Here is a 25,067-nt window from a genome sequence, read left to right as displayed (position 1 = left end):
CATATATTCATTCATTCATTCAATCGTATTTATTGAGCGCTTACTGTGTGCAGAGCACTGTAACAAGAGCTTGGGAAGTACAAGTTGGCAGCATATATTCATTCATTCAGTCATATTTATTGAGCGCTCACTGTGTGCAGAGCACTGGACTAAGTGCTTGGGAAATACAATTTGGCAACATACATTCATTCATTCAATCGTATTTATTGAGCGCTTACTGTGTGCAGAGCACTGGACTAAGCGCTTGGGAAGTCCAAGTTGGCAGCATATATTCATTCATTCAATCGTATTGAGCGCTTACTGTGTGCAGGGCACTGGACTAAGCGCTTGGGAAATACAATTTGGCAACATATATTCATTCATTCAATCGTATTTATTGAGCGCTTACTGTGTGCAGAGCACTGGACTAAGCGCTTGGGAAGTCCAAGTTGGCAACATATATTCATTCATTCACTCAATCGTATTTATTGAGCGCTTACTGTGTGCAGAGCACTGGACTAAGCGCTTGGGAAGGATAAGTAGGCAACATATAGGGATGGTCCCTCATCACCCTGAGGGGCCCGAACCCCTGGACGGAGAGGAAAGGAGACTGTGAGTCCACTGTTGGGTAGGGACCGTCTCTCTATGTCGCCAACTTGGACTTCCCAAGCGCTTAGTCCAGTGCTCTGCACACAGTAAGCGCTCAATAAATACGATTGATCGATTGAGGACGCGGGGCGAGGGCAGTCCGGACGGCCGGGACCAACTGGGAAAGGAAGAAACTAAAGGCCCACTCAGGACCACGGACAGAGTCACCCGATGCAAACGGTAGCCAAACCACTCATTCATTCATTCAGTCGTATTTATTGAGCGCTTACTGTGTGCAGAGCACTGGACTGAGCGCTGGGGAAGTCCAAGTTGCCAACGTATAGAGCCGGTCCCTACCCGACAGCGGGCGCGCCGTCTAGAAGGGGGAGACCGAGAACAAAACAAAACATAGGCACAAAATAAAATAAATAGAATAAATACGTACCAATTAAATAAATAGAGTAATAAGCGCTTAGTCCAGTGCTCTGCACACAGTAAGCGCTCAATAAATACGACTGACTGAATGAATGAATAATAAATATGTACAAACGTATATACATACATATGTATATATAGACTCTATATGTACTCTAGATGGTGAGCCCGCTGTTGGGTAGGGACCGTCTCTATATGTTGCCAACTTGGGCTTCCCAAGCGCTTAGTGCAGTGCTCTGCACACAGTAAGTGCTCAATAAATACGATTGAATGAATGAATGAATAATAAATATGTACAAACATATATACACACATATGTATATATAGACTCTATATGTACTCTAGACTGTGAGCCCGCTCTATATGTTGCCAACTTGGACTTCCCAAGCGCTTAGTGCAGTGCTCTGCACACAGTAAGTGCTCAATAAATACGATTGAATGAATGAATGAATAATAAATATGTACAAACATATATACACACATATGTATATATAGACTCTATATGTACTCTAGACTGTGAGCCCGCTGTTGGGTAGGGGCCGTCTCTATATGTTGCCAACTTGGACTTCCCAAGCGCTTAGTCCGGTGCTCTGCACACAGTAAGCGCTCAATAAATACGATTGAATGAATGAATGAATGATAAATACATACAAACATATATACATACATATGTATATATAGACTCTATATGTACTCTAGACTGTGAGCCCGCTGTTGGGTAGGGACCGTCTCTATATGTTGCCAACTTGGACTTCCCAAGCGCTTAGTCCGGTGCTCTGCGCACAGTAAGCGCTCAATAAATGCGATTCAATGAATGAATGAGTAATACGTACACACATATATACATGTATATATATATATATAGACTCTATACGTATTCTAGGCTGTGAGCCCACTGTTGGGTAGGGACCGTCTCTATATGTTGCCAACTTGGACTTCCCAAGCGCTCAGTCCGGTGCTCTGCGCACAGTAAGCGCTCAATAAATGCGATTGAATGAATGAATGAGTAATACGTACAAACATATATACATGTATATGTATATATAGACTCTATATGTATTCTAGCCTGTGAGCCCGCTGTTGGGTAGGGACCGTCTCTATATGTTGCCAACTTGGACTTCCCAAGCGCTCAGTCCGGTGCTCTGCGCACAGTAAGCGCTCAATAAATGCGATTGAATGAATGAATGAGTAATACGTACAAACATATATACATGTATATGTATATATAGACTCTATATGTATTCTAGCCTGTGAGCCCGCTGTTGGGTAGGGACCATCTCTATATGTTGCCAACTTGGACTTCCCAAGCGCTCAGTCCGGTGCTCTGCGCATAGTAAGCGCTCAATAAATGCGATTGAATGAATGAATGAGTAATACGTACAAACATATATACATGCATATGTATATATAGACTCTATACGTATTCTAGACTGTGAGCCCGCTGTTGGGTAGGGACTGTCTCTATATGTTGCCAACTTGGACTTCCCAAGCGCTTAGTCTGGTGCTCTGTGCACAGTAAGCACTCAATAAATGCAATTGAATGAATGAATAATACGTACAAACATATATACATGTATATGTATATATAGACTCTATATGTATTCTAGACTGTGAGCCCACTGTTGGGTAGGGACCGTCTCTATATGTTGCCAACTTGGACTTCCCAAGCGCTTAGTCCGGTGCTCTGCGCACAGTAAGTGCTCAATAAATGCGATTGAATGAATGAATGAATAATACGTACAAACATATATACATGTATATGTGTATATATAGACTCTATATAATAATAATCATAATAATGGCATTTATTAAGCGCTTACTATGTGCAAAGCACTGTTCTAATATATATATCTAATCTAATCTATATATGTATATATAGACTCTATATGTATTCTAGACTGTGAGCCCACTTCACTTCTCTATATGTTGCCAACTTGGACTTCCCAAGCGCTTAGTCCAGTGCTCTGCACACAGTAAGCGCTCCATAAACACAACTGAATGAATGAATTGAATGAGCAACCTGATCACCTTGTAGCCTCCCCAGCGCTTAGAACAGCGCTCTGCACGTAGTAAGCGCTTAATAAATGCCATTATTATTATATGTTCGTACAGATTTATCCCTCTATTTTACTCGTCCATATTTGCTATTCTATTTATTTTGTTCATGAGGCGCATTTAGCTTTTAACTCTCTTTGTTCTGACGGCTTAATCTTAGGGCACGTGGGACTGTGTTGGACTGTGTTCAACCTGATGACCTCGTGTCTACTCCAGCACTTAGATCAGCGTCCAGCACATAGTAAGCATTTGAGAAATATCATTTAAAAATGAATAAAAAAATCTCTCAACCGACCCCGCCTTGCCAGAGAGATCCCCAACTTTGGTATTGGAAGCAGCCATCCAAAGCCAGTGGCAAGGAGCCCTTTTTTCATCAGTCGTATTTATTGAGCGCTTACTATGTGCAGAGCACTGTACTAAGCGCTTGGGAAGTACAAATTGGCAACATATAGAGACAGTCCCTACCCAACAGTGGGCTCACAGTCACCTCTCCGTGTGGGGCAGGGCCAAAATGCCCCCGCCTCCCCCTATAATAATAATAATCGTGGTATTTATTAAGCACTTACTATGCGCCAGACACTGTGCTAAGCCCCGGGGCCGATATGAGGTAACTGGGTTAGACACGGTCCCTGTCCCGCACGGGGCTCACGGCCTTCATCCTCATTTTCCAGATGAGGCAACTGAGGCACAGAGAAGTGAAGCGGCTTGCCCGAGGCCACACAGCAGACCGGGGGCGGAGCCGGGATTAGAACCCAGGTCCTTCTGACACCCGGGCCAGCGGGGCTTCGTGGAGTCAGAGCCCGTGGGTTCTAATCCCAGCTCTGCCACTTAATGATGGCATTAATTAAGCGCTTACTCGGTGCAAAGCACTGTTCTAAGCGCTGGGGAGGTTACAAGGTGATCAGGTAGTGTCACGGGGGGCTCACAGGTTTCATCCTCAGTTCCCTCATCTGTAAAATGGGGATTGACTGTGAGCCCCCCATGGGACAAACTGATCACCTTGTAACCTTCCCAGCGCTTAGAACAGTGCTTTGCACAGAGTAAGCACTTAATAAATGCTATTATTATTATTATTATTATCCCCATTTTCCAGATGAGGGAACTGAGGCCCAGAGAAGTGAAGTGGCTCGCCCAGAGTCACCCAGCTGACAATCGGCGGGACCGGGATTTGAACCCATGACCTCTGACTCCAAAGCCCGCGCTCTTCCCCCTGAGCCCCGCTGCTTCACCGGTCTGCTGTGTGACTTTGGGCGAGTCACTCGCCTTCCCTGGGCCTCCGTTCCCTCGTCTGTAAAATGGGGATGAAGCCTGTGAGCCCCCCGTGGGACAACCTGATCACCTTGTAGCCACCCCAGCGCTTAGAACGATGCTCGGCACGTAGTAAGTGCTTAACAAATGCCATTATTATGATTATTATTATTAGGCCACGCTGCCTCCCGCTTAACAAATGCTGTTATTGTTATTATTATTATTATTATTACTATTATTATTATTATTAGGCCACACTGCTTCCCTTTCCCGTGTGGCCACCAGCGGGGCCTGGCCTACAGGTCTATTCTCCGGCCCTGGTCAGCCGGGCTCGGATGTCAGCACGTTGGGCTAGAGGGGTGATTGAATGAATGAATGATTGATTGCATGAATGAATGAATAAAGACGATTGAATGAATGAATGAATGAAGACGATTGAAAGAATACGATTGAATGAATGAATAAAGACTTTTGAATGAATGAATGAATAAAGACGATTGAAAGAATACGATTGAGTGAATGAATAAAGACGATTGAATGAATGGATGGATGAATGAATAAAGACGATTGAAAGAATACGATTGAGTGAATGAATAAAGACGATTGAATGAATGGATGGATGAATGAATAAAGACGATTGAATGAAGACGATTGAATGAATGAATGAATTTTGTTACTATGTTTGGTTTTGTTGTCCGTCTCCCCCCTTCTAGACTGTGAGCCCGCTGGTGGGTAGGGGCCGTCTCTAGATGTTGCCAACTTGGACTTCCCAAGCGCTTAGTCCAGTGCTCTGCGCACAGTAAGTGCTCAATAAATACGATTGATTGATTGATCGATCTAGACTGTGAGCCCACTGTTGGGTCGGGACCGTCTCTATATGTTGCCAATTTGTACTTCCCAAGCGCTTAGTCCAGTGCTCTGCACACAGTAAGTGCTCAATAAATACGATTGATGATGATGATATTTATTACTCTATTTATTTATTTATTTGTTTGTTTTACTTGTACATCTCTATTCTATTTATTTCATTTTGTTAATACGTTTGGTTTGGTTCTCCGTCTCCCCCTCCTAGACTGTGAGCCCGCTGTCGGGTAGGGCCCGTCTCTAGATGTTGCCAACTTGGACTTCCCAAGCGCTTAGTCCAGTGCTCTGCACACAGTAAAGCGCTCAATAAATACGATTGATTGATTGATGGGGGGCATCTCTCCCCCAGATGCCCCCGTGCCAAGATGAGGTGAGTTCCACCCTCTGGAACACATACTTATTACTCTATTTATTTATTAATTTATTACTCTATTTATTTATTTATTTTACTTGTACATCTCTATTCTATTTATTTCATTTTGTTAATACGTTTGGTTTGGTTCTCCGTCTCCCCCTTCTAGACTGTGAGCCCGCTGTCGGGTAGGGGCCGTCTCTAGATGTTGCCAACTTGGACTTCCCAAGCGCTTAGTCCAGTGCTCTGCGCACAGTAAGGCGCTCAATAAATACGATTGATTGATTGATAGGGGGCATCTCTCCCCCAGATGCCCCCACGCCAAGATGAGGTGATTTCCACCCTCTGGAACGCATACTTATTACTCTATTTATTTATTTATTTATTTATTTATTACTCTATTTATTTGTTTATTTTACTTGTACATATCTAGTCTATTTATTTTATTTTGTTAATCTGTTTGGTTTTGTTCTCTGTCTCCCCCTTCTAGACTGTGAGCCCGCTGTCGGGTAGGGACCGTCTCTAGATGTTGCCAACTTGGACTTCCCAAGCGCTTAGTCCAGTGCTCTGCACACAGTAAGCGCTCAATCAAAACGATTGATTGATTATTTTCTTAATATGTTTGGTTTTGTTCTCCGTCTCCCCCTTCTAGACTGTGAGCCCACTGTCGGGTAGGGACCGTCTCTCGATGTTGCCAACTTGAACTTCCCAAGCGCTTAGTCCAGTGCTCTGCACACAGTAAAGTGCTCAATAAATACGATTGATTGATTGATTATTTTGTTATATGTTGGGTTTTGTTCTCTGCCTCCCCCTTCTAGACTGTGAGCCCGCTGTTGGGTCGGGACCGTCTCTTGATGTTGCCAACTTGGACTTCCCAAGCGCTTCGTCCAGTGCTCTGCACACAGTAAGCGCTCAATCAATACGATTGATTGATTATTTTGTTAATATGTTTGGTTTTGTTCTCCGTCTCCCCCTTCTCGACTGTGAGCCCGCTGTTGGGTAGGGAGCGTCTCTGGGCTTAGCACAGTGCTCTGCCCACAGTCAGCGCTCGATAAATACGATTGATTGATTGATTGATTGACTGAACGCCTACACGCCGGGGGCTGGAAGAGAACCACGCCGTCGTGACACCTGGGAAGCGGCAGGAATTTTAATGCGCCTTAGTCACGGGTTTCCGCACAAAAGTTGCGTGCAGCCGAGGGAGAAGTTGCCCCCACAGTCCTTCCCTCCGAGCCCTGGGGTGCCCCCGCCTTCCCACCAACACTCGCCTCCCTGTACCAGTGGCACGGGTGCGAAACCTCCCACGGCTCGTGCCCCCACCGTGACCCGGCCCTGCGGTTCACTCCAGGACACGGCGGTGGCCCGTGGTCCCCTCTAAAGTGGCCCTGAAGAAGTCATCATCATCATCAATCGTATTTATTGAGCGCTTACTGTGTGCAGAGCACTGTACTAAGCGCTTGGGAAGTCCAAGTTGGCAACATCTAGAGACGGTCCCTTCCCAACGGTGACCCCCAGCCCTGGGCCTTTCTCCCCGGTCCACCTTTATCGTTACAATTGGCAGAGCGGGGATTTGAACCCATGACCTGACTCCAAAGCCCGGGCTCTTTCCCACTGAGCCACTCTGCTTCTCTACCTATATATGATACATCCATATACCTGTATGTATCACCTGTATATATGTTGGTACATATTTATTACCCTATTAATTTTACTTGTACATATTCTATTGATTTTATTTTGTTAACATGTTTTGTTTTGTTGTCTGTCTTCCCCCTTCTAGACTGTGAGCCCGCTGTTGGGTAGGGACCATCTCTAGATGTTGCCGACTTGGACTTCCCAAGCGCTTAGTCCAGTGCCCTGCACATAGTAAGCGCTCAATAAATACGATTGATTGATTGATTGATTGATTGATGGAGTGCCTGGCGCATAGTAAGCGTAATAGAGTAATAAATACGTACAAACATATATACATATGTACAGGTGCTGTGGGGAGGGGAAGGAGGTAATCATCATCATCATCATCATTTATTCAATCGTATTTATTGAACGCTTACTGTGTGCGGAGCACTGGACTAAGCGCTTGGGAAGTCCAAGTTGGCAACATAGAGAGACGGTCCCTACCCCACAGTGGGCTCACAGACTAAAAGGGGGAGACGGAGAACAAAACCAAACATGCTAACAAAATAAAATAAATAGAATAGATATGTACAAGTAAAATAAATAGAGTAATAAATATGTACAAACATCTATACAGGTGCTGTGGGGAAGAGAAGGATGTAAGATGGGGGGATGGAGAGGGCGACGAGGGGGAGAGGAAGGAAGGGGCTCAGTCTGATGAAGTCATCATCATCATCATCATCAATCGTATTTCTTGAGCGTTTACTGTGTGCGGAGCACTGTACTAAGCACTTGGGAAGTCCAAGTTGGCAACATAGAGAGATGGTCCCTACCCAACAGTGGGCTCACAGTCTAAAAGGGGGAGACAGAGAACAAAACCAAACATACTAACAAAATGAAATCAATAGAATAGATATGTACAAGTAAACTAAATAGAGTAATAAATATGTACAAACATCTATACAGGTACTGTGGGGAAGGGAAGGAGGTAAGATGGGGGGGATGGAGAGGGGGATGAGGGGGAGAGGAAGGAAGGGGCTGAGTGTGGGAAGGCCTCCTGGAGGAGGTGAGCTCTCAGTAGGGCCTTGAAGGGAGGAAGAGGAAGTCACCTGGTGGGGCACGGACGGGAGTTGGCAGAGGAGGAGGCGGGAGAGTAGTTGGCACCGGCCTGCAGAGCTGGCGTGGCTCAGTGGGAAGAGCCCGGGCTCTGGAGTCCGAGGTCAGGGGTTCCACTCCCGGCTGTGTGACTTTGGGCGAGCCACTTCACTTCTCTGGGCCTCCGTTCCCTCATCTGTCAAATGGGGGTGAAGACTGGGAGCCCCCCGGGGGACAACCTCATCACCTTGTATCTCCCCAGCGCTTAGAACAGTGCTTGGCGCATAGTAAGTGCTTAACAAATACCATCATTATTATTATTATTATTATCATTACCGCCAATCCAAACTGTTTTCAATGGTAGGGAAGTGAGGAAACTAGACTTCTAGACTGTGAGCCCGCTGTTGGGTAGGGACCGTCTCTATATGTTGCCAACTTGGACTTCCCAAGCGCATAGTACAGTGGCCTGCACATAGTAAGTGCTTAACAAATACCATCATTGTTATTATTATTATTATTATTATTATTATTATTGTTATTATTATTATTATTACCGCTGTTTGTTCCAAGCGCTTACCCGGCTACACCGATCCAAGCTGTTTTCAATGATAGGGAAGTGAGGAAACTAGACGTCTAGACTGGGGGCCCGCAGTTGGGTAGGGACCATCTCTATATGTTCCCAACTTGGACTCCCCAAGCACTTAGTACAGTGCCCTGCACATAGTAAGTGCTTAACAAATACCATTATTATTATTATTATTATTATTATTATTATTATCATTATTATTATTACCGCTGTTTGTTCCGAGCGGTTACCCGGCTACACCGATCCAAACTGTTTTCAATGGTAGGGAACTGAGGAAACGAGACATCTAGACTGGGAGCCCGCGGTCGGGTAGGGACCGTCTCTATATGTTGCCAACTTGGACTTCCCAAGCGCTTAGTACAGTGCCCTGCACATAGTAAGTGCTTAACAAATACCATCATCATCATTATTATTATTATTATTATTATTATTATTACCACTGTTTGTTCTGAGCGGTTACCCGGCTACGCCGATCCAAACTGTTTTCAATGGTAGGGAAGTGAGGAAACTAGACTTCTAAACTGGGAGCCCGCGGTTGGGTAGGGACCGTCTCTATATGTTGCCAACTTGGACTTCCCAAGCGCTTAGTCCAGTGCCCTGCACACAGTAAGTGCTCAATAAATTAGAGATAATAATTTTTAATTATTAATAATAATAATATTAATTGTTGTTATTATTGTTGGATAATTAGATAATAATAATTAGAGATAAATAATAAATTAGAGAAGCAGCGTGACTCAGTGGAAAGAGCCTGGGCTTTGGAGTCAGAGGTCAAGGGTTCGAGTCCCAGCTCCGCCAGTTGTCAGCTGAGTGACTTTGGGCAAGTCACTTCATTTCTCTGGGCCTCAGTTACCTCACCTGTAAAATGGGGATGAAGACTGTGAGCCCCCCATGGGACAACCTGATCAACTTGTAACCTCCCCAGCACTTAGAACAGTGCTTTGCACATAGTAAGCGCTTAATAAATGCCATCATAAAAATAATAAATACGACTGAATGCATGAAAAAGGTATTGAATCCCCATTTTGCAGACGATTTTGCACAGTCTCCCCCTTCTAGACTGGGAGCCCACTGTTGGGTGGGGACCGTCTCTCTATGTCGCCAACTTGGACTTCCCGAGCGCTTAGTCCAGTGCTCTGCACACAGTAAGCGCTCAATAAATACGATCGATCGATTGATTGACGATGGAACTGAGAGAGAAAAGCTAAGCGATTGGCCCAAGGTCACGCAGCATCATCATCATCATCATCAATCGTATTTATTGAGCGATAAGTGGCGGAGCCAGGGATTAGAACCCAGGTCTTCTGACTCTCCTGAGCTCTTTCCACTAGGTGCTTAACAAATGCCACAATTATTACTTTTAGAAAGGATTGCCCCCTCCTTCCTCTCCCCCTCCGCATCCCCCCCCCCCGGCCCTACCTCCTTCCCCTCCCCACAGCACCTGGATATATGTTTGCACAGGTTTATTACTCTATTTATTTTACTTGTACATGTTTACCATTCTATTGATTTTATTTTGTTAATATGTTCTGCTTTTTTGTCTGTCTCCCCCTTCTAGACTGTGAGCCCGCTGTTGGGGAGGGACCGTCGCTATATGTTGCCAACTTGGACTTCCCTTCCCCTCAGCACCTGTATATATGTATATATGTTTGTACATATTTATTACTCTATTTATTTATTTATTTTACTTGTACATATCTATTCTATTTATTTTATTTTGTTAGTATGTTTGGTTTTGTTCTCTGTCTCCCCCTTTTAGACTGTGAGCCCGCTGTCAGGTAGGGACCGTCGCTATAAGTTGCCAACTTGGACTTCCCCAGCGCTTAGGACAGCGCTCTGCACACAGTAAGCGCTCAATAAATACGATTGAATGAATCCCCAATTCTCTATTCATCTATTTATTCTGATGACTTGACACCTGTCCACATGAATGCCCTCCCTCTGCCCATCCGCCAAGCTAGCTCTCTTCCTCCCTTCAAGGCCCTACTGAGAGCTCACCTCCTCCAGGAGGCCTTCCCGGACTGAGCCCCTTCCTTCCTCTCCCTCTCGTCCCCCTCTCCGTCCCCCCCATCTTACCTCCTTCCCTTCCCCACAGCACCTGTATATATGTAGATATGTTTGTACATATTTATTACTCTATTTATTTATTTATTTTACTTGTACATATCTATTCTATTTATTTTATTTTGTTAATATGTTTGGTTTTGTTCTCGGTCTCCCCCTTCTAGACTGTGAGCCCACTGTTGGGTAGGGACCGTCTCTATAGGTTGCCAATTTGTACTTCCCAAGCGCTTAGTACAGTGCTCTGCACATAGTAAGCGCTCAATAAATACGATTGATGATGATATGACTTCCCCAGCGCTTAGGACAGTGCTCTGCACACAGTAAGCGCTCAATAAATACGATTGAATGAATCCCCAATTCTCTATTCATCTATTTATTCTGATGACTTGACACCTGTCCACATGTTTTGTTTTGTTGTCTGTCTCCCCCTTCTAGACTGTGAGCCCGCTGTTGGGTAGGGACCGTCGCTATATGTTGCCAACTTGGACTTCCCAAGCGCTTAGGACAGCGCTCTGCACACAGTAAGCGCTCAATAAATACGATTGAATGAATCCCCAATTCTCTATTCATCTATTTATTCTGATGACTTGACACCTGTCCACACGTTTTGTTTTGTTGTCTGTCTCCCCCTTCTAGACTGTGAGCCCGCTGTTGGGTAGGGACCGTCTCTATACGTTGCCGACTTGGACTTCCCAAGCGCTTAGGACAGCGCTCTGCACACAGTAAGCGCTCAATACATACGATTGAAGGAATGAATGAGGCCCAGAGAAGTGACTGTGAGCCCACTGTTGGGTAGGGACCGTCTCCATACGTTGCCAACTTGGACTTCCCAAGCGCTTAGGACAGCGCTCTGCACACAGTAAGCACTCAATAAATACGATTGAATGAATGAATGAGGCCCAGAGAAGTGACTGTGAGCCCACTCTTCTAGACTGTAAGCCCACTGTTGGGTAGGGACCGTCTCTATATGTTGCCAACTTGGACTTCCCACGCGCTTAGTCCAGTGCTCTGCACACAGTAAGCGCTCAATAAATACGATTGAATGAATGAATGAATGAAGTGGCTTGCCCAAAGTCCCACAGCTGACAATCGGCGGAGCCGGGATTTGAACCCATGACCTCCGACTCCAATTTTCCACTGAGCCACGCCGCTTCCCAAGCGTTCAGTGCTTTCCGGCCCTGGTCACGTCGCCCGGGTTGAGCGGGACGCAAGGAAGCAGCGGGGCTCAGTGGAAAGAGCCCGGGTTTTGGAGTCCGAGGTTATGGGTTCAAATCCCGGCTGTGTGACTTTGGGCAAGTCGCTTCACTTCTCTGGGCCTCAGTTCCCTCATCTGGAAAACGGGGATGAAGACTGTGAGCCCCGCCGTGGGACAACCTGATCACCTTGTAACCTCCCCCGGCGCTTAGAACAGCGCTTGGCACAGAGTAAGCGCTTAATAAATGCCATTATTGTTATTATTAGAGGTCACACGGGCCGCCTCCCGTCCCCCATCCCGACTACAGCAGGAACGCCGAGGGAGGCAGGAGAAATCTCCCGCTCTCCCGCTCCTCCCGCCGTTCCCGGTTTCTGGTCCGAAGGAAAGCAGCGGGACGAAAATTCCCCCGGAGGGGGGACTTGGCTTCCACGCCGGCGTCTCCTGCCAGGAAAATCAAAGGAGGAAGCGAATCCAAGAAGCGGTGGGATCAGGAGCGCTCTTCCCTGCTGGCACCCGGCAGGATGGGCAGCGCTCGGAGCCGGCCTTGCCAAGGGAAGCAGCGTGGCCTAGTAGCGAGAGCGCAGACCTGGCTCCGCTGTGTGACCTTGGGCAAGTCGCTTCACTTCTCATTCATTCATTCATTCATTCATTCGATCGTATTTATTGAGCGCTTACGGCGTGCAGAGCACCGGACTAAGGCCGGCAACATCTAGCCGGGAGAGCCCGGCTCTGGGAATCGGAAGACCTGGATTCTAATCCCAGCTCTGCCGCTCTGTGACCGCGGGTGAGTCCCTTGACTTCTCTGTGCCTTAGTTTCCTCAACATCTAAGCACTCAGTACAGTGCTCTGCACACAGTAAGCGCTCAATAAATAAATACGATTTTTCTAGGGACGGTCCTTACCGGTTGCCGTCTCCGGAAAATGGGGATTAAGACTGGGAGCCCCATGTGGGACAAGGACAGCGCCCAACCTGATCAATTTGTATCTATCCCGGAGCTTAGTTCAGTCCCTGGCACTTAGTAAGCACGTCAAGTTGGACTTCCCAAGCGCTTAGTACAGTGCCCTGCACACAGTAAGCGCTCAATAAATACGATTGAATGAATGAATGAACTTTAAACAAAACATGCTTTTTAGTTTCTTGGATTCCCAGAGCCTCGCTAACTCATTCATTCATTCAGTCGTATTTATTGGGCGCTTACTATGTGCATAACACTATACTAAGCGCTTGGGAAGTCCAAGTCGGCAACATCTAGAGACGGTCCTTACCAGTTGCCATCTCCGTAAAATGAGGATTAAGACTGGGAGCCCCATATGGGAAAAGGACAGTTCCCATCCTGATTAATTTGTATCTATCCCGGATCTTAGTTCAGTCCCTGGCACTTAGTAAGCACTTAACAGATGCCACCTTGGACTTCCCAAGCGCTTAGTCCAGTGCTCTGCACACAGTAAGCGCTCAATAAATACGATTGAATGGATGAATGAACTTGAAACAAAACATGCTTTTTAGTTTCTTGGATTCCCAGAGCCTCGCTAACTCATTCATTCATTCAGTTGTATTTATTGGGCGCTTACTGTGTGCAGAGCACTGTACTAAGCGCTTGGGAAGTCCAAGTCGGCAACATCTAGAGACGGTCCTTACCAGTTGCCGTCTCCGTAAAATGGGGATTAAGATTGGGAGCCTCATATGGGACAAGGACAGTGCCCAATCTGATTAATTTGTTTCTATCCCGGAGCTTAGTTCAGCCCCTGGCACTTAGTAAGCACTTAACAGATGCCAACTTGGACTTCCCAAGCGCTTAGTCCAGTGCTCTGCACACAGTAAGCGCTCAATAAATACGATTGAATGAATGAATGAACTTTAAACAAAACACGCTTTTAGTTTCCCGGATTCCCAGAGCCTCGCTAACTCATTCATTCATTCAGTCGTATTTATTGAGCGCTTACTGCGTGCAGAGCACTGGACTAAGCGCTTGGGAAGTCCAAGTCGGCAACATCTAGAGACGGTCCCTACCCAACAGTGGGCTCACAGTCTAGAAGGGGGAGACAGACAACAAAACCAAACCTATTAACAAAATAAAATAAATAGAATAAATATGTACAAATAAAATAAGTAAATAAATAAATAGAATAATAAATACGTACAAATATATATAGATATATATCTATATATATATGTATATAGATATATATATATATACAGGTGCTGTGGGGAGTGGAAGGAGGTAAGGCAGGGGGGATGAAGAGGGGCTAACGCTGAAAACAGTGTGTCCTAATGGGAAGAGCCCGGTTCTGGGAATCGGAGGACCGGGATTCTAATCCCGGCTCTGCCGCTCGCTGCTCTGTGACCGCGGGCGAGTCCCTTGACTTCTCTGTGCCTTAGTTTCCTCAACTGTAAAAACAGGGATTCAATCCCTGTTCTGCCTCGTACTCAGACTTCAAGCCCCATCTAGGACAGAGACTGTGTCCAACCTTCATTCATTCATTCAGTCGTATTTATTGAGCGCTTACTGTGCGCAGAGCACTGGACTAAGCGCTTGGGAAGTACAAGTTGGCAACATATAGTCATTCATTCATTCAATTGTATTTATTGAGCACTTACTGTGTGCAGAGCACTGGACTAAGCGCTTGGGAAGTACAAGTTGGCAACATATATTCATTCATTCATTCAATTGTATTTATTGAGCACTTACTGTGTGCAGAGCACTGTAATCGCTAGGGAAGTACAAGTTGGCAACATATATTCATCCATTCATTCAATCGTATTTATTCAATCAATCAATCGTATTTATTGAGCGCTTACTGTGTGCAGAGCACTGTAATAAGCGCTTGGGAAGTACAAGTTGGCAACATATATTCATTCATTCATTCAACCGTATTTATTGAGCACTTACTGTGTGCAGAGCACTGTACTAAGCGCTTGGGAAGTACAAGTTGGCAACATATATTCATTCATTCAATCGTATTTATTGAGCACTTACTGTGTGCAGAGCACTGTACTAAGCGCTTGGGAAGTACAAGTTGGCAACATATATTCATTCATTCAATCGTATTTATTGAGCGCTTACTGTGTGCAGAGCACTGTAATAAGCGCTTGGGAAGTACAAGTTGGCAACATATATTCATTCATTCATTCAATCGTATTTATTCAATCAATCAATCATATTTATTGAGCGCTTACTGTGTGCAGAGCACTGGACTACGCTTGGGAAGTACAAGCTGGCAACATATATTCATTCATTCATTCAATCGTATTTATTGAGCGCTTACTGTGTGCAGAGCACTGTACTAAGCGCTTGGGAAGTACAAGTTGGCAACATATATTCATTCATTCATTCAATCGTATTTATTGAGCGCTTACTGTGTGCAGAGCACTGTACTAAGCGCTTGGGAAGTCCAAGTCGGCAGCATATAGGGACGGTCCCTACCCGACAGCGGGCTCACAGTCTAGAAGGGGGAGACAGGCAACGAAACAAAAAACGTGGACGGGTGTCAAGTCATCAGAATAAATGGATGTGAAGCTAGATGCACATCATTAATAAAATAATAATAATAATAATAATGGCATTTGTTAAGTGCTTACTCTGTGCAAAGCACTGTTCTAAGCGCTGGGGAGGATACAAGGTGATCAGGTTGGCCCACGGGGGGCTCCCAGTCTTCATCCCCACTTTCCAGATGAGGGAACTGAGGCCCAGAGATGTGAAGTGACTTGCCCAAAGTCACCCAGATTCATTCATTCATTCAGTCGTATTTATTGAGCGCAGAGCACTGTACTAAGCGCTTGGGAAGTACGGTCACACAGCAGGCCGGAGGAAGGGTTGGAATTAGGACCGAGGTTCCCTGAGTCCCAGATCCTGACTCCTTCTTCTGCTAGATCACGCTACCGCCTCAAAGCCCCTTCTAGACTGCGGGACCACTGTTGGGTAGGGACCGTCTCTCTATGTTGCCAACTTGGACTTCCCAAGCGCTTAGTACAGTGCTCTGCACACAGTAAGCGCTCAATAAATCCGACTGAATGAATGAATGAAAGCCATCAAAGCCATACAGAAGGAAGCTCCCCCACAGAGCCACAAGGACCCTGGGGTCCTGGACTTGGGATTCATTCATTCATTCATTCATTCAATCGTATTTATTGAGCGCTTACTGTGTGCAGAGCACTGTACTAAGCGCTCGGGAAGTCCAAGTTGGCGACATAGAGAGACGGTCCCTACCCAACGGTGGACTTTTTGTTGAATCCCACGTGAGTTAAGGACTGTGTCCAGCAGCAGCAGCAAGTCACCCTGGGCGAGTCACTTCACATCCCAGCGCTTAGAACGGTGCTTGGCACATAGTAAGCGCTTAACAAATACCATGATGATGATGAGCCCACTGTTGGGTAGGGACTGTCTCTGTTGCCAATTTGTACTTCCCAAGCGCTTAGTCCAGTGCTCTGCACACAGTAAGCGCTCAATAAATACGATTGATTGATTGATTGATTGATTGTGGGTAGGGACTCTCTCTATATGTTGCCAATTTGTACTTCCCAAGCGCTTAGTACAGTGCTCTGCACATAGTAAGCTCTCAATAAATACGATTGATTGATTGATTGATTGATGACCAGCAGTAGCCTTGGCTGCTTTATGGCTGCACTTCCTCTTTCTGCCCGCAGAGGGCGGGCGCCCCCGTTGCCTTGGCGACCACTTCCTCACAGCGCCCCCTGATGACGGCCGGGGAGAGTGCAACAGTGGGCAGCGCAGGGCCATCCCCACTAATAATAATAATAATAATAATAATAATAATAATAGATTTTGTTAAGCGCTTACTATGTGCAAAGCACTGTTCTAAGCGCTGGGGAGGATACAAGGTGATCAGGTTGGCCCACGTGGGGCTCACAGGCTTCATCCCTATTTTACAGATGAGGTCACTGAGGCAGAGATGTGAATAATAATAATGACATTTGTTAAGCGCTTACTATGTGCAAAGCACTGTTCTAAGCGCTGGGGAGGATGCAAGGTGATCAGGTTGGCCCACGTGGGGCTCACAGGCTTCATCCCTATTTTACAGATGAGGTAACTGAGGCAGAAACGTGAATAATAATAATAATAATAATGGCATTTGTTAAGCACTTACTATGTGCCAAGCACTGTTCTAAGCACTGGGGAGGATAAAAGGTGATCAGGTTGGCCCACGTGGGGCTCACAGTCTTCACCCCCATTTTACAGATGAGGGAACTGAGGCACAGAGATGTGAAGAATAATAATAATAATGGCATTTGTTAAGCGCTTACTGTGTGCAAAAAACTGTTCTAAGCGCTGGGGAGGATACAAGGTGATCAGGTTGGCCCCCGTGGGGCTCACAGTCTTCATCCCCATTTTACAGACGAGGTCACTGAGGCACAGAGACGTGAATAATAATAATGGCATTGGTTAAGCACTTACTATGTGCAAAGCACTGTTCTAAGCGCTGGGGAGGATACAAGGTGATCAGGTTGGCCCACGGGGGGCTCACAGTCTTCATCCCCATTTGACAGATGAGGTCACTGAGGCACAGAGACGTGAATAATAATAATGGCATTTGTTAAGCACTTACTATGTGCAAAGCACTGTTCTAAGCGCTGGGGAGGATAAAAGGTGATCAGGTTGGCCCACGGGGGGCTCACAGTCTTCATCCCCATCTTACAGATGAGGGAACTGAGGCCCAGAGAAGTGAAGTGACTTGCCCAAGGTCACACTGCAGACAAGTGGTGGACTCGGGATTGGAACCCATGACCTCTGACTCCCAAGCCCTTGCTTTTTCCAATAAGCCAGATGGAGACTGTGAGCCCCCCGTGGGACAACCTGATCAGCTTGTAACCTTCCCAGCGCTTAAAACAGTGCTTGGCACATAGTAAGCGCTTAACAAATGCCATCATTATTTTTAGAGAGGCAGCGTGGCTCAGTGGAAAGAGCCCGGGCTTTGGAGTCAGAGGTCGTGAGTTCGAATCCCGGCTCTGCCACGTGTCTGCTGTGTGACCTTGGGCAAGTCACTTAACTTCTCCGAGCCTCAGTGACCTCATCTGTACAATGGGGATTAAGACTGTGAGCCCCCCGTGGGCCAACCTGATCACCATGTATCCCCCCCAGCGCTTAGAACAGTGCTTTGCACAGAGTAAGCGCTTAACAAATGCCAACATTATTATTATTATTCGCTCTTCGTTCATTCATTCATTCACTCAATTGTATTTATTGAGCACTTACTCGGACTAAGCGCTTGGGAAGTACAAATTGGCAACGTATAGAGACGGCCCCTGCCCAACAACGGGCTCACTGTGCCTCAGTGACCTCATCTGTAAAATGGGGATGGAGACTGCGAGCCGCCTGAGGGCCCACCTCATCACCTCGTATCCCCACAGTGCTTTGCACAGAGTAAGCGCTTAACAAATGCCAACATTATTATTATTATTCGCTCTTCATTCACTCAATTGTATTTATTGAGCACTTACTCGGACCAAGCGCTTGGGAAGTACAAGTTGGCAACTTATAGAGACGGCCCCTGCCAACCAATGGGCTCACTGTGCCTCATCTGTAAAATGGGGATGAAGACTGCGAGCCGCCCGAGGGGCCACCTGTATATATGTTTGTACATATTTATTACTCTGTTTATTTATTTTGCTTGTACATATCTATTCTATTTATTTTATTTTGAGGGACCACCTGTATATATGTTTGTACATATTTATTACTCTATTTATTTATTTATTTATTTATTTTACTTGTACATTTCTATCCTATTTATTTTATTTTGTTGGTATGTTTGGTTCTGTTCTGTCTCCCCCTTTTACACTGTGAGCCCACTGTTGGGTAGGGACTGTCTCTATGTGTTGCCAATTTGTACTTCCCAAGCGCTTAGTACAGTGCTCTGCACATAGTAAGCGCTCAATAAATACGATTGATTGATTGATATATGTTTGTACATATTTATTACTCTATTTATTTATTTTGCTTGTCCATATCCATTCTACTTATTTTATTTTGTTAGTATGTTTGGTTTTGTTCTCTGCCTCCCCCCTTTTAGACTGTGAGCCCACTGGTGGGTAGGGACCGTCTCCCAACTCGGACTTCCCAAGCGCTCAATAAATACGATTGATGATCGATTGATCGATCGCCTCGTATCCCCACGGTGCTCTGCACATAGCACGTGCTTCGAACCATCGTTCTGATTATCATCGGGCATGGGTCCCGGTGGGCGTCGAGGAAAGCCCGGCGGCCCTCCGTGACGCCCGCCACCCCGGTGTCGTTGCAGAGCGAGAGGGGAAGGATGTCGAACCAGAGCGCCGGAGACCCCAAGCCTCCATGCCTGCCCCGGAACGGCCTCCTGAAGCTCCCCAGCCCGCAGCCCAACGGCCTGGGCTCGGCCAGCATCACCAAGGGGACGCCCGCCGTGAAGAACCGGCTCTGCCAGCTGCCCGCCGTCCACCGCCCGCCGCCAGCGCCGGGCCCGGCGTCCCCTCCGGCGGCGGGTGACCCTCGGCCCTCCGCCCCGGCCCCGGGGGGACCGTCCCCCGGCGGGGCGCCGGCCGAGCATCCTCCCCTGGCCATGGACGAGAAGGTCCTCGACGGCCTCTTCTGCTACTTCTCCGCCTGCGAGAAGTGCGTCCTGGCCCAGGTGTGCCGGGCCTGGCGTCGCGTCCTCTACCAGCCCAAGTTCTGGGCGGGCCTCACCCCGGTGCTGCACGCCAAGGAGCTGTACAGCCCGCTGCCCGGCGGCGACAAGGAGTTCGTGGACCTGCGGGGCTTCGCCGCCCGGGGCTTCGACAGCTTCTGCCTCGTGGGCGTCTCCGACCTGGACATCTGCGAGTTCATCGACAACTACGCGCCGTCCAAGAAGGGGGTCAAGTCCATGAGCCTCAAGCGCTCCACCATCACCGACGCGGGGCTGGAGGTAGGGCCCCCCGGGGGAGACGGGACGGGACGGGGGAGCCGACGGGCACGGGGAGGGGAAGTGGGGGAGGCGACGGGAGACCCCCTAAGCTCATCGGAGTCGTGGAAGACGCGACACGTTCTTTAGTCCCCGTGGAGCGGGAAGTGGGGGAGCCGACGGGGGCCCCGAGAGGTGACGGGAGACCCCCTAGGCTCATCAGAGTCGTGGAAGACGCGACACGTTCTTTAGTCTCCGCGGAGCGGGAAGTGGGGGAGCCGACGGGGGCCCCGAGGGGTGATGGGAGACCCCCTAAGCTCATCAGAGTCGTGGAAGACGCAACACGTTCTTTAGTCTCCGCGGAGCGGGAAGTGGGGGAGCCGATGGGGGCCCCGAGGGGTGACGGGAGACCCCCCTAAGCTCATCAGAGTCGTGGAAGACGCGACACGTTCTTTAGTCCCCGTGGAGCGGGAAGTGGGGGAGCCAACGGGGACCCCGAGAGGTGATGGGAGACCCCCTAAGCTCATCAGAGTCGTGGAAGACGTGACACGTTCTTTAGTCTCTGTGGAGTGGCAAGTGGTGGATCCGATGGGGGCCCCGAGAGGTGATGGGAGACCCCCTAAGCTCATCAGAGTCGTGGAAGACGTGACACGTTCTTTAGTCCCCATGGAGCGGGAAGTGGGGGAGCCAACGGGGGCCCCAAGGCGTGACGGGAGACCCCCTAAGCTCATCAGAGTCGTGGAAGACGTGACATTCTTTAGTCTTCGCAGAGCGGGAAGTGGGGGAACCAACGGGGGCCCCGAGAGGGGACTGGAGACCCCCTAAGCTCATCAGAGTCATGGAAGACGTGACATTCTTTAGTCACCATGGAGCGGGAAGTGGGGGAGCCGACGGGGGCCCCGAGGGGTGATGGGAGACCCCCTAAGCTCATCAGAGTGGCAGGAGACGTGACACGTTCTTTAGTCCCTGCGGAGCGGGAAGTTGGGGAGCCAAAGGGGGCCCCGACAGGTGACGGGAGACCCCCTAAGCTCATCAGAGTCGTGGAAGACGTGACACATTCTTTAGTCCCTGCGGAGCGGGAAGTTGGGGAGCCAACGGGGGCCCCGAGGGGTGACGGGGACCCCCTAAGCTCATCAGAGTGGCGGGAGACGCGACACGTTCTTTAGTCCCCGCAGAGCGGGAAGTTGGGGAGCCAACGGGGGCCCCGAGGGGTGACGGGAGACCCCCTAAGCTCATCAGAGTGGCGGGAGACGCGACACGTTCTTTAGTCTCTGTGGAGCGGGAAGTGGGGGAGCCAAGGGGGGCCCCGAGAAGTGACGGGAGACCCCCTAAGCTCATCAGCGTTGTGGAAGACGTGACACGTTCTTTAGTCTCTGTGGAGCGGGAAGTGGGGGAGCCGACGGGGGCCCCGAGGGCTCCCTGACGTTGCCCCCCGTCCCCCCCCCCACCCCGTATCAGGTGATGCTGGAGCAGATGCAGGGCGTGGTGAGGCTGGAGCTGTCGGGCTGCAACGACTTCACCGAGGCGGGGCTGTGGTCCAGCCTGAACGCCCGCATCACCTCCCTGAACGTGAGCGACTGCATCAACGTGGCGGACGACGCCATCGCCGCCATCTCGCAGCTGCTGCCCAACCTGGCGGAGCTGAGCCTGCAGGCCTACCACGTCACCGACACGGCCCTGGCCTACTTCACGGCCAAGCAGGGCCACACCACGCACACCCTGCGGCTGCACTCCTGCTGGGAGATCACCAACCACGGCGTGGTGAACATCGTGCACAGCCTGCCCAACCTGGGCGTCCTCAGCCTGTCCGGCTGCTCCAAGGTCACCGACGACGGCGTGGAGCTGGTGGCCGAGAACCTGCACCAGCTCCGCAGCCTGGACCTGTCCTGGTGCCCGCGGGTCACCGACACGGCCCTGGAGTACATCGCCTGCGACCTGCACAAGCTGGAGGAGTTGGTTTTGGATAGGTAGGTGGGCCGCCCGCTCCGGGACCCCGGGGACCCCCGCCCGTCCCCTCCTTCCCCCCCCGCGCACCCCGCTCCGACTCCCCTCCCCGCTGGCCGCGTCTCCCGCCGGGGGTCCGAAGCCTAGCGGACTGGCAGATGTCTGTATGTATTTATTACTCTATTTATTTTATTTTGTTAGTATGTTTGGTTTTGTTCTCTGTCTCCCCTTTTAGACTGTGAGCCCACTGTTGGGTAGGGACTGTCTCTAGATGTTGCCAATTTGTACTTCCCGAGCGCTTAGTACAGTGCTCTGCACGTAGTAAGCGCTCAATAAATATGATTGATGATGATGATGATGGTGGGTAGGGACTGTCTCCCAACATATTTATTACTCTATTTATTTATCTATTTTACTTGTACATACCTATTCCACTTATTTTATTTTGTTAGTAGGTTTGGTTTGGTTCTCTGTCTCCCCCTTTTAGACTGGGAGCCCACTGCTGGGTAGGGACTGTCTCCCAACATATTTATTACTCTATTTATTTTACTTGTACATATCTATTCCATTTATTTTATTTTGTTAGCAGGTTTGGTTTTGTTCTCTGTCTCCCCCTTTTAGACTGGGAGCCCACTGTTGGGTAGGGACTGTCTCCCAACATATTTATTACTCTATTTATTTATTTATTTTACTTGTACATATCTGTTCCATTTATTTTATTTTGTTAGTATGTTTGCCAGTCTCCCCCTTTAGACTGGGAGCCCACTGGTGGGTAGGGACTGTCTCCCAACATATTTATTACTCTATTTATTTATCTATTTTACTTGTACATATCTGTTCCATTTATTTTATTTTGTTAGTATGTTTGCCAGTCTCCCCCTTTTAGACTAGGAGCCCACTGTTGGGTAGGGACTGTCTCCCAACATATTTATTACTCTATTTATTTATTCATTTTACTTGTATATACCTATTCCATTTATTTTATTTTGTTAGTATGTTTGGTTTGGTTCTCTGTCTCCCCCTTTTAGACTGGGAGCCCACTGGTGGGTAGGGACTGTCTCCCAACATATTTATTACTCTATTTATTTATCTATTTTACTTGTACATATCTATTCCATTTCTTTTATTTTGTTGGTATGTTTGCCAGTCTCCCCCATTTAGACTAGGAGCCCACTGGTGGGTAGGGACTGTCTCCCAACATATTTATTACTCTATTTATCTATTTTACTTGTACGTATCTATTCCATTTCTTTTATTTTGTTAGTACGTTTGCCAATCTCCCCCTTTTATACTAGGATTCCACTGGTGGGTAGGGACTGTCTCCCAACATATTTATTACTCTATTTATTTATTTATTTTACTTGTACATACCTATTCCATTTATTTTATTTTGTTAGTAGGTTTGGTTTGGTTCTCTGTCTCCCCCTTTTAGACTGGGAGCCCACTGGTGGGTAGGGACTGTCTCCCAACATATTTATTACTCTATTTATTTATTTACTTTACTTGTACATATCTGTTCCATTTATTTTATTTTGTTAGTATGTTTGCCAGTCTCCCCCTTTAGACTGGGAGCCCACTGGTGGGTAGGGACTGTCTTCCAACATATTTATTACTCTATTTATTTATCTATTTTACTTGTACGTATCTGTTCCATTTATTTTATTTTATTAGTATGTTTGGTTTGGTTCTCTGTCTCCCCCTTTTAGACTGGGAGCCCACTGGTGGGTAGGGACTGTCTCCCAACATATTTATTACTCTATTTATTTACTTATTGTACTGGTACATATCTATTCTATTTATTTTATTTTGTTAGTATGTTTGGTTTGGTTCTCTGTCTCCCCCTTTTAGACTGGGAGCCCACTGGTGGGTAGGGACTGTCTCCCAGCTTGGACTTCCCAAGGGCTTAGTACAGTGCTCTGCACACAGTAAGCGCTCAATAAATACGATTGACTGATTTTAAACTCTCAGAAAAATAATACCGATAACGATAATAATAACAATACCACTTCCATTTCTTGGATTTTGTCTTCCCGGCTTCCCTACGAGCCAGGAGAGGCGGGTATTATCAATCATTCGTATTTATTGAGCGCTTACTGTGTGCAGAGCACTGCACTAAGCGCTTGGGAAGTACAAGTTGGCAACATATAGAAACGGTCCCTACCCAACAGTAGGCTCACAGTCTAAAAGGAGTCAGAAGGTTTACTGCCATTTGTCTGCTGCATGGGGTTGGGGCAGGGGCCTGGGAGTCACAGGGTTTGCTGCAATTTGTCGGCTGCATGGGGTTGGGGCACGGGCCTGGGAGTCATCATCATCATCATCATCATCAATCGTATTTATTGAGCGCTTACTGTGTGCAGAGCACTGCACTAAGCGCTTGGGAAGTACAAGTTGGCAACATATAGAGACAGTCCTACCCAACAGTGGGCTCACAGTCTAAAAGGAGTCAGAAGGCTTGCTGCCATTTGTCTGCTGCATGGGGCTGGGGCACGGGCCTGGGAGTCACAAGGTTTGCTGCCATTTGTCTGCTGCATGGGGTTGGGGCACTGGCCTGGGAGTCATCATCGTCATCATCAATCGTATTTATTGAGCGCTTACTGTGTGCAGAGCACTGCACTAAGCGCTTGGGAAGTACAAGTTGGCAACATATATAGACAGTCCCTACCCAACAGTAGGCTCACAGTCTAAAAGGAGGCAGAACGTTTGTTGCCATTTGTCTGCTGCATGGGGTTGGGGCACGGGCCTGGGAGTCACAATTTTTGCTGCCATTTGTCTACTGCATGGGGTTGCGGCACGGGCCTGGGAGTCACAAGGTTTGCTGCCATTTGTCTGCTGCATGGGGTTAGGGCACGGGTCATGGGTTCAAAATCCGACTCCATCACTGGTCAGGTGTGTGACTTTGAGGAAGTAACAACTTCTCTGTGCCTCACTTCCCTCATCTGTAAAGTGGGGATGAATTGTGAGCCCCACGTGGGACAACCTGATTTCCTTGTAAACTTCCCAGCTTCTAGAACAGTGCTTTGCATATAGGAAGCACTTAATAAATGCCATTATTATTATTATTATTATTATTATCACGGAGGGGCCTCAGAGAAGCCCCCCCGGCAGGAAGGGCTGTGAAGCCGCAGGGGTGTCGTGCGCATGAATGTCCACCAGACGGCGCCAAAATACGGCAA

The 25,067-nt window shown here is 47.8% G+C and overlaps 1 protein-coding gene across 1 annotated transcript in view; it reads left to right on the top strand.

The window, feature by feature from the left end:
- The window catches only part of FBXL16 (F-box and leucine rich repeat protein 16), a 56,973-nt gene that overhangs the window by 5,582 nt on the left and 26,324 nt on the right, over nucleotides 1–25,067 (top strand). Inside the window, exons 2-3 of the mRNA XM_038762425.1 lie at nucleotides 19,336–19,974; nucleotides 21,409–21,917. Coding sequence (XP_038618353.1) covers nucleotides 19,336–19,974; nucleotides 21,409–21,917 — 1,148 coding nt within the window. The remainder of the gene's footprint in view (nucleotides 1–19,335; nucleotides 19,975–21,408; nucleotides 21,918–25,067) is intronic.

Source organism: Tachyglossus aculeatus, chromosome 21 (genome assembly GCF_015852505.1).
Source record: "Tachyglossus aculeatus isolate mTacAcu1 chromosome 21, mTacAcu1.pri, whole genome shotgun sequence".
Lineage (NCBI taxonomy): Eukaryota > Metazoa > Chordata > Mammalia > Monotremata > Tachyglossidae > Tachyglossus > Tachyglossus aculeatus.
Note: the sequence above shows the minus strand (reverse complement) of the source record. Positions and strands in the feature narration are given on the sequence as shown.